At 41.4% G+C, this 17995-nt stretch overlaps 1 protein-coding gene across 4 annotated transcripts in view; it reads right to left on the bottom strand.

The window, feature by feature from the left end:
* The window catches only part of PRKAA1 (protein kinase AMP-activated catalytic subunit alpha 1), a 31143-nt gene extending 15612 nt beyond the window's left edge, over positions 1 to 15531 (bottom strand). Inside the window, exons 1-4 of one of the 4 annotated variants that reach the window (XM_058564175.1) lie at positions 15354 to 15435; positions 14020 to 14151; positions 1877 to 2018; positions 138 to 231 (exon numbers count right to left, since the gene is read on the bottom strand). In XM_058564175.1, the coding sequence (XP_058420158.1) occupies positions 138 to 231; positions 1877 to 2018; positions 14020 to 14029 (246 nt within the window). In that variant the 5' untranslated portion in view covers positions 14030 to 14151; positions 15354 to 15435. Of the gene's footprint in view, positions 1 to 137; positions 232 to 1876; positions 2019 to 14019; positions 14152 to 15353 lie in introns of those variants that run through there. The other 3 variants (XM_058564173.1, XM_058564174.1, XM_058564176.1) reach the window with 3 other exon arrangements.
* Positions 15532 to 17995: the final 2464 nt, after the last annotated feature.

Below are 17995 nucleotides of genomic sequence, written 5' to 3'. Positions count from 1 at the left end.
GATTCTAGACAAGTATATGACTAAGGAAACTGGTTATTAAGTAGACCTCTTAACAAAATTGCTTTCTGATATCTTGAAGCTAGTAAGGGATAAGGGAGAGTTACAAATATATACAGGATTAAATCAGAACTGCTTACCCTTCCATTTTTACAGATATAATCAAATAGCTCTCCTCCTGAGACATATTCCATCACCATGAAAATATCAGATGGTGTACTGATGACCTGGTACCTGGTGAGAGAAAACATTATCTACCAATATTAAAACATATATATTCATTCATTCAATAAATATTTACTAAGTGCCTATAATATACCAGGCATTGTGCTAGGAGCTGGGAACACTGCAAGGAACAAAACAGATCCTCTGCTCTGATGGAGTTCATGTTCCAGGAGCCAGGAAACAGACACTCAATAAATAAGCAATATCTCAGGTGGTGGAACATGCTATGGAGAGAAATGAAGCAAGCTCGGGAATCTCTCATTCAGGGTGTTCAAGGAAGGCCTCTCTCATAAAGCAGCATTTGAGCAGAGCCTGATGGAAGGGAGCAAACTATACCATTATCTAGGAAGAAATGAACCAGGCAGAGGGAACAGCAAGTGCAAAGGCCCCCAAGTGGAAGCCTGCCTGGCACGTGGGAGGAATAGTAAGAAGGCGAGAGCGGAGTAAGCGAGGGAGAGGGAAAGAGGATGTGGACTCAAAGAGGTAACTAGAGACCAGAGGACACAGACCCTTACAAGCTGTAACGAGGCTCTGGCTTTTACTCTGCGGGAGATGGAAAGCTATCGAAGGTTTTAAGCGAAGTAGTCATGTGATCTGGCCTATTAAAAGGGTAACTTGAATTACTGGCAGCAATGTAAAGAACTGACTGTGGACGGGAAAGGTGGAAGCAGAAGGCTACTGCAGTAGTCCATGAGAGATGAAGGTGGCTCGCACAGGGCTGATGGCAATGAAGGAACTGAGAAACACTCAGGTGGTAGATATATTTTGAAGAAAGAGATGGAATGGATGGTGGGAAGTGGGAGAAATAGGGAAGTTGAGGATGGTTCCTAAGTTTCTGCCCTGAGGAACTGGATATTAACTGAGATGGTAAAAACTGTAGGAAGAGCAGGTTTGGAGGGTAATAAAAAGTTCAGCTTGGGGCATGTCGAGTTTCACATGCCTCCTGGACATCCAAATGGAGATGCAGGCAGTGGGCATAGGAGGCTGGAGTTCAGGAACGAGGTTTCAAAGCAGGAGATGTATATTTAGGGGTCATCAGCATATGGCTGGTATTTAAAACCATGGCATCTCAACCCATGAGAAGAGGTGAGAGCAAAACAAATTCTGAGTCAGCCAGTTCAGCAGAAAAGCCTAAGTAGTTTTAATCTATAGCCTGCATGATAAAGCTGAGCAGTAATTAAGTTATCAGTAGACCCTACAATTGGCAACTGTAAAACAATGGTAATATTACTGCCCTTTTGAAATACTGGATTCCTGAAATTCTAGTATTTGTTATTTGTTTTATCAGATATGACCAGCATGGGGGAAAATCCTTTCTACTGCATTGTCTCTAGTGAGCTGACATCATGTGGAAATGTAGAGGTCAAGAGTTTTTGTTAGCAAATCATTGTAGGTCCTGCAGCAATAGGGGGACCGAATGTTATCTATCAGAAGGGCTCATCCAGGACACAAGAAAGAATGAGAAAGATAACAGCTGATAAGCAAAACATGACCATGAATTAGGTTAGATAAATACATTAATGGGAAGAAATTTTAAAACCCTCAGGGAACAGACCAAAGAAATGTCAGTCATCTTTCTCGCTTGTCAGATTAAGTAGGGTAAGAAAAATGGTGCAAAAATTATATGACTATATTTAATACACTCAGATCTTACAGTTTAATTATATGAGGATGTCTGAAAAGCTTGAGGTTCTGAATTTCTCTGCGGATTTTTCCCACCACATCAAGGCTTCTAATCTTCTGTCGATTGAGTATCTTCACAGCAACTTTATGCCCAGTCAACTCATGTTTGCCAACTGTAGGAGAAATCATTTTAATAAATTAGTGCTAGGCTTCATTAATAACATATTTAGACATATTCTAAGAGTAGTAATCTTAGCATTCTCAAAAAACACTTGAGCAAATTTAAGCTCCTTTCAATTCTGCCTCATTTACCCCTGAATGTGTACATGTTTAAGAGTGATTAAGTGGGACACTACATACGAAAACTGGTAACAAGTTTCTTCCAGAAAGGAAAGCTGGAAGGCTAAAGCAGAGAGAAAGAAAAGAGACTTCCTTTTTGCTGTATACCTTTTTGTACTTTTAAATTCTTTTAACTTATTTTTCACTTTTAAACCTACCATACATACAGGGGCAGGCCTGGTGACGCAAGCAGTTAAGTGCTTGCGCTCCACTGCAGCGGCCTGGGGTTCACTGGTTCGGATCCCGGGCGTGAACCAACGCACCACTTGGCAAGCCATGCTGTGGCAGCGTCCCATATGCAAAATGGAGGAAGATGGGCACGGATGTTAGCCCAGGGCCAGTCTTCCTCAGCAAAAAAGAGGAGGATTGGCATTGGATGTTATCTCAGGGTTGATCTTCCACACACACACACACACACACACACACACACACACACACACAAAGAAATGTGGAGGTTTAAAAAAAAAGCCACAGAGATAAATACAAGAAGAAACAGCTAAGAATTGAAAGTGGGGGTAGGGGATTCCATTTTATAAATATACCTCTTAGCACTATTTGACTTTTTAAAATACACATGTATTACTTTACAAAAATATATATACTTTTTAATTTTTAAAGAAATGATTTAGGGTTTTAGCTTCTCAGGAAGAAAACGTTCTCTTCTAAATTAGAACATAGTTTGTAAGATCAATATCAGAGAGCTTTCCCTGGCAATCTTGATAATCACCAGCTGAAAATCAAGTGTAATGATAACAAGAAATCCCTTCTTAGTAATTTATATTCGTTATGGGCTGAATTGTGTCTCCTCCAAAATTCATGTTGAAGCCCTAACCCCAGTAGCTCAGAATGTGAGAGTATGTGGAGATAGGGCCTTTAAAGAAGTGACGAAGTTAAAATGAGACAGTTCAGGTGGCCCAGAATCCAACTTGTCTGGGATCCCCATAAGGGGAAATGTGGACACACAGAGAGACAGCAGGGATACACACAGAAGACCATGTGAGGACAGAAGGCAGCCATCTGCAAGCCAAGGAGAGAGGCCTCAGAAGAAACCCAACTTGCTGACACCTTGATCTCAGACTTTTAGCCTCCAGACTGTGAGAAAATAAATTTCTGTGGTTAAAGCCATTCAGTCTGCGGTATTTTGTCGTGGCAGCTCTACCAGATTAACACAATATTTTTTACTATTTCCCAGTTGAAAACTCACCACTGATATTTTAAACTTCTGGCATTTAAAACATTATTTTAAACAAAGAATTTTTCTCATTATTCTAATCTAAATAGGCTTTCCTGCTTGATCTGGGATTTGTGATGCAGCTGAGCCTGACCATCCTTTAAAAACCCCCAAAGATTAGGAACCACTGCAGGTTTTTAAGCAGGGGAGCAACAAGATAATTAAATTATTTTTCTAAAAGAAAAAAAAAAGACTCATTTCTTGCTCTTCACTTAATATGCGCTCTTGACGATTTAACAATAAAAAGCCTAGAATTTTAGAACTAAAGATAACCTCACAGATCATCAGGTCCAATGGTTTTCAACAATTCAACATTTTTTCCCCACCAGGCTAACCGAGTCAACGAATGATGGGCTCTTCTGCCCCACCCCACCCCTGCAGTTGAGAGGTGTGGAACAAGGGATGAGGTGGTTCCTCATTATTTTGAATATTTTTAAGCATTTGCTACTTTGTTTAAATATTTTAATTAATAATAGTAAATCAAATGTTAAGTTACACAGTATTTCACAATGGGAGAAAAAAAGTCTTTGTTAAAAAGACTCGAAGAAAAGTGTTTAAGTCAGAGTCTTAACTCTCAATCCTTTTCCAGAATACAATTTACCACCTAAGTTCACCTTCCATTTTGTCCAGATCCTTTCTTAACCTTCACAATACTTCTATAACACAAATCTTTCCAGCAAATGTGCAACTGCAAGATAATCAACTGTAACCCAAAGGATTATTACAGAATCATAAGGTAAAAATGCCATTTTTAAACTATTACAATGTAAAAGGAATCTCTAAATTTTCTTATAACCACCATTATATACTTTTTTTTCAACAGTTTTATTTTATTTTATTTTTTTTGTGAGGAAGATCAGCCCTGAGCTAACATCCATGCTAATCCTCCTCTTTTTGCTGAGGAAGACTGGCTCTGAGCTAACATCTATTGCCAATCCTCCTCCTTTTTTTCCCTCCCCAAAGCCCCAGTAGATAGTTGTATGTCATAGTTGCACATCCTTCTAGTTGCTGTATGCGGGACGCGGCCTCAGCATGGCCAGACAAGCAGTGCATCAGTGCGCGCCCAGGGCCCGAACCCGGGCCACCAGTCAGTAGTGGAGCGCACGCACTTAACCACTAAGCCACGGGGCCAGCCCTAACCACCATTTACATAGCTCAACTAATTTCAAAGCCATCCGTGGCTAAGAAATTATAGAAGCTTCCTGAAAGATGGCAGAGTAACAGAATGCGCTGGATACACTTCCATTAACACATACATGAGGGCCGGCCCCGTGGCTTAGCGGTTAAGTGCGCGCGCTCCGCTGCTGGCGGCCCGGGTTCGGATCCTGGGCGCGCACCATCGCACCGCTTCTCCGGCCATGCTGGGGCCGTGTCCCACATACAGCAACCAGAGGGATGTGCAGCTATGACATGCAACTATCTACTGGGGCTTTGGGGGGGAAAATAAATAAATAAATAAAATCTTTAAAAAAAAACAAACAAACACATACATGAAATCAGTGAGGAAGAAAAATCTATAGTCACAGCTGAAATGAACTGTGGAAATCAAGCACATTGTAATTTCTGCTAAGGCTTTCTCCAATCTCCAATACCAATCAGATGTGATCAAGAGCAGTCAACCTGATGGTTTAACCCCAATTCAGGAAAGATCTTCTTTCTGGGACCTAGTTTATCGATACCTGAAGAAATACTAATCTCATCGTCCCAACTTCCCCCAAATCTCCAAGTGCTGCCTTAGTAGGAACCTTCTCCCATTAACTGCACAGCTGAAACAGGACTGGGACATAGCCACAATCGTTATTGAAATGGCAGACTCAGACTTGGAAAGAATATTAAAGCAGAATCCATTTGGTTCTGGACTCGAATTCATCACCAATCAACTAGTCTCCCCTCATGTCATACCCTGCTCAACTTAATTTCAACCCCAATTAACTTTAAGAACAAGTGGGGCTTATTGAGACTCTAGATGTCTATCCTGTCATTAAATAAGGTACTGGGATAGGAGATTCAGAACATTTTCTCCAAGTCAGTCATTCGGCATTATAGGCTGAGCATCTACGATATGCCAGTTAACACTGCCAGGAAAACAGTCCTGACCAAAAGCGACCTGGGTCCCTGGGACCTTCCTGGCCTCTGAAGATGACCAAAATAACTATAAGGTAAGAAAAACCAAAAAGTTTTACAGTACAAAAGATAAAACAACAAAAAACAGAGTAGACATTAATAATGCTCACCCAAGAAATACGTGAATGTCTTAAGAAAAAATTAACTATTTCAGGGTGATAAGAGAATACAGAAGTTACGAAATAAGAACAGTGCAAGACGAATTTTGAAACAGAACAATTAAAATCATTTAGAAAGCAGTAAGTTGCAGCAGAAATGTGACAAAATTTTATGGAACACATACCAAAAAATGAGGAAGAAATGAGCAAGAATTGGAAGGAAGGAATAGGGAATCAAGTAAAATTCAACTCATGAGTATTAGGGAGAAAATATATTCCACCTAGCAACAATAGAACCCCCCAAAAAAGGCAGAATAAACAACGAATCAACAATAAATAAACAACAATAAACAACGAAATCAATAACCAATCAAGCTATAGCTCAAGACTTTTTTCTATGAATTGAGTATTTCATCAAATTATAAATTAACTAGAAGAATAGAGGCATAACTTCTCCACTTTGGAAACAACAGAAGAAATCACTAAAGTATGATTGTATAAATATTCAAACAAAAATTGAGACAGACGCAGGGAGGGTGTCATGACAGCAACTGTAAAGAGATCATTCAAATTCACATATGCACACGAAGACATTAGGAACTAAGTAAATAGGCAGGGTACGTGATCAGTTTGTTTTTTTAATGGAAAATCAGTACACTAATTCCTTTTTCATGTCTGGGTAAACCAATAGAACATTTTAGCGGAATAAAAGGACAGTCAATGTCCTAGAATAGCATTAAGGGTGATACTTCAATTTTTTTACAATCTGTAGTTCCCCACTCAGAATTTGACTTAGAATTAAGTAGATGAAAAAATGTGCATAAATATGTTTATTACAATGTCTTACATAAGAACACAGACCACAAATAACCTAAATGACCCATTTCAGAGAACAGTTTAACACCTTGTTATTCCATAATAACAGACTCTCATAGGAAGACTACAGAAAATGTTCTTAGAAACATGAAAAGAGCAGACAAAAATTATATACACATTCTACATTTTCCAGCTACATAAAAAAATGCATGAAAATGATAATGTGCTAAAATGAAAATAGTTATTCACTAAAATTGAGATTTTTTTTTCAAATTCTACTTACTGTTTTACATTCTTTTCAATTAAGGAAAATTCCAAAGGGAATGAAAAATAAAACAATGATAGCTGTTAGCAGGTTTCACCTTTTTCAGGAGTAGGTTGAGCACCCAGTCCACTTCCACATGAGAAGGCAATCTGTGCACAAAGCATCAACTTTGTAGTCACACAGACCCAGGTTTTGTTCCTGTATGAAGGTATTTACTAACATTTGAGTTGGGCAAGTTAAATTACTTCAACCTTCTAGTCACTCCTCTAAAAATTAGAATACCATACACTCCATAAGGAATACATGAGATTGGGTTTGTAAAGCACTTTCTACACTGCCTGGCACAGTGCTTGATAAATCAATGGTGGGTATTACTATTTAGGGTTATTTTCCATTGCTCCCAGACCTGTCCCCCATCCCTATCTAATCAGCCCTACATTTTCTGGTTTAATCCCTGTATGGCCAATTTTACCTCAGCTCTTTTATTTGCCACCTTATCCAGTTAGATTCAGTAGCACGTCTTTATCCAGGCACATAAGTGCTGAATAAATAACAGCTGTGATTTCTATGCATCTAACTCGCGTCGCTACAGTTTAGATTCTACCAACCTGTTCCATCCTCCCCCTTCCCATCACCACCAATCTTGAGATTTCTAGCTTCCAAAGTCCAACTCACTTCCTGACTTTGGTTAATTTTCAACATATTACTACTAGACATATATACACATAGCACCAAGCCGTTGACAGTGATTTCACCTACTATCTAAAAACTCAGGGAACACTTGTTCTGTCACAAAAGAACACGGGGTGGAAAAACAGGTTCATTTGACTTGAGTTTAAATCAGATTTTTTAAACAAATACTATTTTTTTTAAATATAAATCTAGGGGCCAGCCCGGTGGTACAAGCAGTTAAGTGCGCGTGCTCCGCTGTGGTGGCCCGGGGTTCGCCAGTTCGGATCCCGGGTGCGCACCGACGCACCGCTTGTCAAGCCATTCTGTGGTGGCATCCCATATAAAGTGGAGGAAGATGGGCATGGATGTTAGCCCAGGGCCAGTCTTCCTCAGTAAAAAGAGGAGGATTGGCAGATGTTAGCTCAGGGCCAATCTTCCTCAAAATCAATCAATCAATCAATCAATCACTCAATCAATCTAGTTGATTTATAATACATAACAATTAAAGTATGCAACTTACTAGTTAATATTCATGACATACCCACTTTGTACACAAACATACTGACTCTAACTCTCACCAACCCTGGAAACTGGTGTTATCAACAGCACTTTACAGGTAACAGAGGCACAGGAAGATGAAATAACTTGCCTCAAGTTACACAGCTAGTGACCAGCAAAGCCAAAATGTGAACCCAGGTCTGTTTTTCCAAAAATGGTAAGTGAAATGTGATAATTTTTCTAAAAAGGTAATCCTCAAACGGACATTACATAGTATAACAATATAAATAAATATCCTTAAATAGTACAAGTTGAAAATATCAGTGGAATCCTTAATTTATAGTCTTGTGGTTCTGAAAAGAATAATAGACTGAATTCTCCCATACTAATAAGAATTATTCTAAAAATTCATTCATTCATTTAAGAAATAGTTACTGAGTACCTGCACTCACTCTGTGCCAGGCACTGCTACTATGACCTTTTTCCTACATGAGAAAATGGATCCAGTCTACTAAAAACCTGCCTCAGATCAATTTCAATGTTTTAAGACAAGATACTAAGATGACATTTTATTAATTCTATACCAAGAAGACATTTTATTCATTCTATCAAAACAATTTAAAAGTTACTCAAAAATTAAAGTATTATAAGGGAGAAACGAAGAGCACAAACTAAAAGCACATAAACTATAACTGCAAGTGTAGTGGGTTGAATAGTATCACCGCCCCTCCCCCCCATTCATGTCCACTGGAACCTCAGAATGTGATCTTATTTGGAATTAGGGTCTTTGCAGATGTAATTGGTTAAGCATCTCAAGATGAAGTCATCCTAGATTTAGGGGGGGCTCTCTAATGACTGGTGTCCTTACAAGAAGAGGAGAGAGGGCCAGCCCCGGTGGCCTAGTAGTTGAGTTTGGGGCGTTCCATTTCAGCAGCCCAGTTTGGTTCCTGGGCACAGACCTACACCACTCATCCATCAGTGGCCATGCTGTGGCAGTGGCTCACATACAAAAAGAGGAGGACTGGCAACAGATGTTAGCTCAGGGCAAATCTTCCTCAGCAAAAAAAAAAAAAGAAGAGGAGAGAACGTGGAGACACACACACCCCCCGAAGGTGGCCATGTGAAGACAGAGGCAGAGAATGGAGTTGTGCTACCACAAGCGAAAGAACCCCTGGAGCCACCAGAAGCTGGAAGAGGCAAGGACCAGATTCTCCCCTAGAGCCTTCAGAGGGCATATGACTCTACTAACCCTTGATTTTGGACTTCTAGCCTCCAGAACTCTGAGAAAATAAATTTCTGTTGTTTTAAGCGACCCAGTTTGTGGTAGTTTGTTACTACAGCCATAGGAAACTGATATAATACATTTTTTCTAAAATATGATATTCACCATTAAAATTAACACGTTAACAAAAATAATCTTTTTTGAAAACAGGTTTTCTAAACCATACTACACAGGCCCAAGGGTTCTTAAATGGAACACACTGTACACGATGACTGGGAAGCAAGCAAATGTTCTCCTTCTAAGAGCATCAGTTACTCCCCTGTGCCCTCACACAGTGACACAGTGGGACTCAGCTGAACAGGACTTTCTGTTCCTAGGTTCCTAGGTTCCAGCTCGTATGGTTTTCTGCTTTTTGAAGTTGTGTCTCATCCTTCAGAGTCTATCAGGACTCAACTCTTACAGCCCCCTCTTGATGTTCTAATTTGAGGATTCTAATTTTCTATGAGCTAGAAAAATCATCGAACTAAAATTATTAGAATAGATTTTCTAAAGTATGCTCTACAAAACACTAGGACTGGAGACTCTCCACAGAAAAAGATTTCATAATCAAGAAAGTCTGGGAAAGGATGTACAGTCTCCCTTTTGGAAACTCACTGTGCATATTAACACAGTAATGGCTCTGAAAAGACCTATACGAAAGAAACATTGTTTTACTGGTATTTCCCAGTCTTAACTGGATACAGATTTTTCTCTCCACGGTTTTCAAATAATGTCCCAACACTGATGACTCTAAAATATTTTCTCTTTCAGAGTGGGCAGTATCCCCTCTATTCTTTTTCTCCCTCTTTCTTCCCAGCAAAATCTTGGTAATTTAAGGCCATCATATGATAATCTATTATGTTTTCCTTCCTTAAAGGAACAGAAATATTTGCCTTGAACCCAATTACCAACATCAATATTACAATTTCAGTAGCACAATACTCTTGAAAATATGGTGTCTTATAGTTCAGGAAACACATTATCACATTCGATCCTCACAACCAACCTATGAGGCGGGTAATTATGAGGCTCTGAGAGATTATGCAATTTGTTGAAGTGAAGCTATTCAGCGGTCAAGTTGGGACAGGCCTTTTGACTCCAAGTCTTTTGACCTATCCACTTTGACCATCCCAAAATCAATGTGCAGTGGGAGGGGAAAAAGGCACAAGATCAAAACCTGAACCACCTTCTCAACACTGGGCTTAAAGATTCTCCATTGACTAAACTCAGTTGCAACCAAATAAGTGTTGCTCCACAGTCAATCAATGTAGTAATGGACTGAAAATGGACTTTGTAATGTAGTAAATGGACTTTTTCAGGAATATGCATTACTAAGCGATTTCTCCCCTTTTCCAAAGCTTAAAACTTACTCTTAAGATTGTCACTGTTTCACAGTAGTGCTAAGGTGTTGCTTTTGAACGAAATGGAAAACATGTATTTCTGCCACGGAAGACTTGAAGTCACTCACAGCAAAGGTTACCAGAATTCACAATGTCTCCCTCACTGGATCAGCACATTGGTCAACTAAATATGAGCTAACAACCTGTTATTGCTTTCTAAAGGGAACTTGGTCTAACTGTAGAACATTGTAACAAATGCTCTTCTTATCAGATATATAACCCTGAAGTGAAACAAGATCATACTTTGAAAGAGACAATTTTAAATAGGAAACAGATGCCACCAAGATAGAAATATCTACTAAAGATATTCTAATCACCTAACCACTTTATTTTCACTCTAAAATTAAAAGAATAAAAATCTCAGTGCTAAAAGTATAAGGAAAATAAGTTAATTCTGGAGAAGGGTGAGCTTTGAAAGCTATAAGTGGAAATTTGAGAAAGGTACCTTTTCTTAACAAAACATTTCAGGCATCCCAAAAGGCAAACCAAATACCCATGCCCACCCACCACCAGCTTAAGCAATAAAACATTATAGATGCAACGGGAGCCCAGTATGACTCCTCCCAGGTCCCTTTCTCTCTCCCCAGAGGTAACCACTATCTTGAGTGTGACGTTTGTCTTTCTCACATGTACAGTAACAATGTTTTTCATGTTTATTTTTACAAATTTAATTTTATATATTCCTTTGAATACATAATATCTGCACTACACAATTCAAAAGTATAAGAGGATATATAGTAAAATGTTCCCTTGCTACCTAGTTCCCCTCCTCTCAACAACTAATGTAACACAGTTTCATGTATATCTTTAGACACTCGATACATATGTAAGCAGTTACACCTAGATATATATTTGCCCCCTTTTTTTTTTTTTAATTTTTTTTTTTGAGGAAGATTCGCCCTGAGCTAACATCTGTGCCAATCTTCCTCTATGTTTTGTATGTGGGTTGCCGCCACAGCATGGCTGATGAGTGGTGTAGGTCTGTGCTGGGGATCTGAACCCACAAACCCAGGCACCCGGAGCGGAGCATGCTGAACTTAACCACTACACCACGGGGCTGGCCCCTGTCCTTGCTTGTCATACACAAATGGTAAGTATACCGTACACACTGTTCTACTACCTCCTTATTTTTCCTCTTAAAAATACACCTGGGAAATTGTTCCCTAAATTATATAAAGTCTCTTGCTTCTTTTTTCTTAATGTTTGCAAAGTATATCACTGTATAGGTAAACCAAAATTTAATTATTGTCCTATTAGAAAGGTTACTTCCAATCTTTTGTATTTATAAACAATACAGCAATGAATAACTCATTATTTCACACATGAGTATCTTTACAGGATAAATTCCTAGAAGTTGAATTGCTAGGTTAATTTTAATAAATGCTGTCACACTCTATAGAGATGGTACCACACCAGCAAGGCATGAGTGTTTTTGCATGTTTTTAAAATTTATATAAATAACATGACTGTACCTATTCTTCTACTTCTGCTTTTGTGGCCTAACCTTCTAGACTTGAGATTCACCCATGCTGATATATATAGCTCTAGTTCATATATAGATTTTTTTACTTAAAAAAATGTTTAACTAACTTCTACCATGATTCATTCACAGTCACAGTATAGTCACCTATTTACCTGAAATTGCAGTTTTATGTACAACTACTCACCAACTTAATAGGTTGTATGTGTAAACAACTCATTTGCTGAAGACCACCAACCCCACTAAAGAGAAAGTCTTCTATTCTCTTGGAAAACTAATAAAAACCGCCATTTTAATTTACTGCAATAGTGGCATGACTATTCAATCCATGCTTTTATAACTGTTCCACCTGGGGGAAGAGGGGGGAGATACCTTGGAAATAATAAAGATAATTCAAGCATAATCCTAAACTAATCCTACTTGCCTGTGTAAACTTTCCCCTCAAAATATTACAATTAAGTTACCAATGGATTTTTTAGCCTGTAACAGGAAACAAAATAATCACTATGAATTTACAGTTCCCTCCTCCCCAAAATTAAATTTCTTCTAAGCACAGAGCACTATATTGGGAATTTTTCTGCCTACCAATATCACATCTTCTATTATATTCCTTTTCTATGTTAAATTTACCAACATGTATAACTAATTTTAAAAGTTCTATCTACTCCGAATTGTCTCCACTGACACATACAGCTAACCGTATTATTCAAAGGAGTCTTGTCAAATTAAGGCTAGTGTAAGTTACCATCACCACTATAGTAGCTATTTTTGCCTGCTCATCAAGCATTTGGGGGACTGTATGTCCCCCTTTCTCTAGCCTAACAATTAATACTCATTTCTGTGTAGGTATCGACCCTGTCTCCCTACACTATCCAAGTACTTCAGAAGAAAATGGGGGCAGGCCCCGTGGTGTAGTGGTTAAGTGCGCTCGCTCCGTTGCTGGAGGCCCGGGTTCGGATCCCAGACTCGCACTGATGCACCGCTTGTCAAGCCATGCTGAGGCAGCATCCCACGTAAAGTGGAGAAAGATGGGCATAGATGTCAGCCCAGGGCCAGTCTTCCTCAGCAAAAAGAGGAGGATTGGCATTGGATGTTAGCTCAGAGCTGATCTTCCTCACAAAAAAAAAAAAAAAAGAAGAAGATGCACCCCACACACACACATCCAAGAGTGGGCCACATTCCTCCAAGGCTAATGCTATCTCCCTTGCGAGTGCCTACTTAGGAACAAGCGTAAGCCAACTGGCATCCCCTGGCCAGAGGGACTGGATGAGCCAATGAGACCCATGAGAGGTACGCTGGGGATTCCTTGCTCTGGAGAGAGAACCACAGAAAGAGATGTTCTTGATAGGTTGAGTTGGACTTTCTATTACTTGGGGCAAAAAGCATCCCAATCGTTTAACAACTTAAAAAAATGCACTAGCTGAGGATTTTGACCTACATCAACTAAGATATTTATAAACAAATGCAATCATATCTATGAAACCTATGATCCTTTGACTAATATTGGCCTTTCTATATTTGGAGAGGTTGTTGACTTTGACAGTGAGTGATACTTCAAGCGAGTCACATGTGGAGGAGTGAAGGTTAAGGAACAGCAGTCACTAAAGGGATTCATGTCACAGCCACACCACAGATCAAATCCAGAAAACGAAAAATTTCCTCTTGCTTTCTTATATGCCATGCCGAAAACCACCTCACAAATAAGAAAATGAGACCTGACTCTGCTCAAGTCTATGTTAGGAGAAAGATGAGCACCCTCATCCAAACAGAACTCTGGGCAGGGTGAGGGCATCAAGATTGTCATCACTATTTGGGGGGGTATTAATGAGCATTTCTTACAATACTTGTAAATGAAAAGCAGTTTGTAACCACTAACAAGAGACAGCATAGCCAAAAATAAATAACTTCAATGGCACAGAAACATCTTACTGGCCTGATACAGACCCACCCTAATAGCTGTTAGTACCCTATTCTGGCATTTGCTTCTTACTTTCTTGCATTGTTGGCCTTGCTGATTTTCATAAGAAGGTTTAGGCAGTTGCTTCCCTGTGGACTATACAGCAATTTTCCAGTTCTATGACTCAGAAAGGGCAAGAGAAGGAAGGGTTCTCCTCTTCCATCCCTAGATAAAATCAGAAAATGTTTATTTAGCTCTGGGAGAGCAAGGCTCAGTTAGTTAATTCACTGTACAGACTTTCACAAACTTTTTTTTCTTTCAAGTCAAATATTTACCAAGAGCTTAGCGTATGCAAGTCATAGTCTATTACTTATCCAAAGCCAAGGCGTGAATTATTTTGATCAGTTCCATACTTCCTTCCTCTACATCCCTAACAACAAAGTCAAATATTTTAAAGAAAAAAATACTTATGCCTCACAAAGTTTGCAATTAAGCTTTCTGTGCCAGAATTGGCGGACTGGAGAGCAAGTTTGTTATTTCCAGAATACTGTGTTGAAACACAAGGGTAAGAGATTCTGCACCTTTCTTTGAAAAGAAAAAAGGTTCACATGATGTGCACTAAATTGTTTATTAAAATGTAAATATCCTGTGAAAATAAATGGAAACGACTGCATTAATGAACTATTAAATACTATCTGGAGGCAACATCTGCACTAACTACCAGGTTTGGCACAGAGAGACCGCAAAACAGATCATTCAGAAACACCGAAGGCACGGAGTCTGCTTTCAGAACATAAACGATGCATCGCAAATAGAGGACCGGTATAAATTCATGACCTGCTTCGAAAAAAATTAGTGATCCTTTCTGACAAGATGGCCCTTAAAAAAAAAAAGAAAATCTGTAAGCTACTCCCAAAGCAGTCTAGTTTGGGGGGAACACATTATTTCACACTTGAGAATCAGCCGGGGCAGGGAAGCCGACAGCCTCTCAAGAGGACGGAAACACGGACAATGCCGAGGACGGCCAGGGAAGCGACGGGCTGGCCCCGCGCCGAGGGAGCAGAGCCGGGCGAACGCGGGGCCGCCTCCCCGGCGCCCCGACCCCGCACTCGGGGCGCGCCGCGCAGCCCCCGACTGCCCCGCCTGGGAAAGTTCGCACCTCCGCGTCCCCGCCCCTCGCACCGACGAGCCCCTCGGGCCGCGGCGCCGTCGCCATGGCAACCCGCCCCACCCCACCCCCTCCCAGCCCCGGAGGGCCGCGCCGCAGTCCCGCGGCGGCCCGGGGCTCCGCTCCCGCCGGAGCCCGGACAGGGACCGCCGAGCCCGGGAGACGAGGAACGCAGCGGGCGGGGAGGACGAAGAGGTGCGAGGGGCGCAAGCCGCCCGGATCCCGGGCTGGGGCCCAGCCTCGCGCCGGGGGTCCTCACCCTTCACTTTGCCGAACGTGCCGACCCCCAGCGTGTCCCCCAGGATGTAGTGGCCGATCTTCACCCGCCCGTCGTGTTTCTGCTTCTCGGCTGTCGCCATCTTTCTCCAGGAACTGAGTCTGCGCATGGCGCCGCGGGAGGGGGCGGAGGGGGCGGGCAGGGCCGCGCCGGGGGCGGGCGGCCGGGGAGGGGGGGGGTGGGGACGCGGGACGGGAGCCGCGGCGCCGAGCCGCCGCCCTGCGCCGCCCGCCGGGGCCCGGCCGCGGGCCGCCGGGCGCAGACGCTCCCCCTGGCGGGCCGGGGAGGGGTCGCTGCGAGGGGCGCGGGCACCCCCTTCCTCGCCGGGCATCCCTTCGGCCCCGGGCGCCCGCCCACCTGCGCGCGGGAGGGGTCTTCCTGGGTGGCGAAGGGCGGCAGCCCCTGGGCTCCTTCCCTGTTAGCGGAGTCTCTGCCCGCAGGGGTCTCCCTTGATTCTGACTCCTGGGTCGAGGAGACCGCTCTCCCCGTGATTCCGAGGGGCGAGTGAGCACTGGAGAAGCCCACTCGGGTAGGGCAGATGTGTGGCTTGTTACTAGTGCAGCGGGAATTGAAACATGGCAGGGGACAACGCCCTGCCACTGTTTTCTAACCTTTTCATTCGTCCCGTTCGGATGGAATCTGGAAGTCATCGAGAGTTGTCACTTGGATCTTTGATGGAGTGCCCCCTCCCCCTCACCCGCCGCCGCCGCCGCCGCCGCCACTCTTTTTTTACTTTGAGCCAGGAAGTTGTACTGGGCACCTCCGCAGCTCAAGTAGCGTCGTCGGTCTGTCCTCTTGCTAGATGCTCTCCTGAAGTTTCCTCCCCGAAGCAAGCCAAAGCAAGCTCTGTTGGAAGGAGCAGGTTGGGGATGTGTGTGAATGTATGTGTTCAGAAAGTGGGATGTTGCCCAGACATTTTGATGTATAGGAATTAATACTTTTAGATTATCGGTAAAATGTAGACTTGGAACTGAAAACGAGGCTTACAGTTGCATCAACGAAATCAATCGGCAAATATTTATTGTACTTGCAGTGAGTAAGATTTAGCTATTATCTGTAGAAATGGGATCATGTCATATCACAGTGGAAGCGGAGAAAGTATGCTTATTTGTAATAGAATTTTTAAGTGAGTTTGTCAGTCAGTTATGTTCCTCTAACGTGGGCAAAATCAAGTGGCCAAAAAAACCAGTTTATATGATCTCAGTTTTGCAGTGTCATAGCATTTGGGCCAGAGTCAATGAACAAAGAGTTGGACTCTTCATGAAAATAATATTTAAAAAAAAGAATAAAAATGTTATCTTTTTTCTTCCCAATGAAAGCTCCCCAACTCTCCTGATTTTTACATACTTTCTATTTATGAAATCAAAATAACATGCATTAAGCACTGCTTTTTTCCAAGTGAGGTACTGCAGGGAAAGCAAAAGCCTTTGAGCTTAGACTTACATCAAATAAGCAGAGAAGAGTCACAGCTAGCCTTGGATGAATAATCAGTTCCTGCCGCATTATGGACTGCACATATTTTGAAGGGCCAAAAAGTTAAGAAATCTGTGATTACCGAGATGTTTGGGAGGCGGGCAGTGGTTGATGTTGTAATTTTTGCTCCCTGGTTTCTTGACCTTTACTTGTTTGCCTTGTGAGTCTCTGCAGCTCAGAAATAGCTCTCTGGATTCTCTTAGGGGAAAAAAAAACTAATTTTTCCCCTCAGAAATAGCACCGTAAATTACTTTAAATTTGCATCATGTCTAGAATTTAGCCTAGAAAGGTTCTGTTATTTCTTTTAACCTAAAAGAAAAAAATCACAAGGTACCTCAGCTCTATACCCTGCCAGTTAAGCCACAGAGCATCTTACAGGGGGGCAAACTGAAGCTGAATTTTGCAAACCCGTTGCCAATCTCTTCGTGAAACTATGAAGACCCAATTAAGAAAGTAATATAAACTTTTTTTAGCAGAAGCATCAGTTTGTTTCTGTGTTGGTGTTATTTTAGATGATAATTTGATTTAATAAATATTCATTAAATGCCACTATTCACTCAAAAGCATTGTTGTGGAAATAAAACCTAGAATCATAGACCAAAGAATTGAGTGGGAACTTAGAGGTCATCTTATCCAGTCTTCCATAGTCTCTGTTTAAGCAGCTTTTATTTATTTTTTTCCTTAAGTTGAGTTAAAAATTGAATTCAATTAACAGTGTCTAAGAAAGTAAATAGTAAGCCTCCTTTATTCCTTTGCTTTTTCTTTCCTTCATCTCTTATTAAAAGTTTTTGTCACATTTTCTTCCACTCTCTCTTCCCTTCATTCTCCCATTGATCCATCCCCAAACCTTCACTCCTTTCTTTCTTCAAGCATTTATTAACTGCCAGACACTGTGGATAGATACAAAATGAGAACTCATGGGCCCTACCCTGGAGGAGCTCATAGGCTAGGATAGCAGTTCTCTGTATGCCCGTTCCCCATCCTATCCCCCAGGATAGATAATATTCAGATGCTCAACATTGTTCCAGGGTAGAAGTGAAGGTAAGGTAACCTGTGGCTTACACCCAGTTTCCAGACCCATCATTTGTAACTCTACCCCTATCTCAGCAAAGTATATTGGAATTTAAGTGGGGACGAGTGACTTCACAGAA

This window comes from Diceros bicornis, chromosome 20 (genome assembly GCF_020826845.1).
Source record: "Diceros bicornis minor isolate mBicDic1 chromosome 20, mDicBic1.mat.cur, whole genome shotgun sequence".
NCBI lineage: Eukaryota > Metazoa > Chordata > Mammalia > Perissodactyla > Rhinocerotidae > Diceros > Diceros bicornis.
Note: the sequence above shows the minus strand (reverse complement) of the source record. Positions and strands in the feature narration are given on the sequence as shown.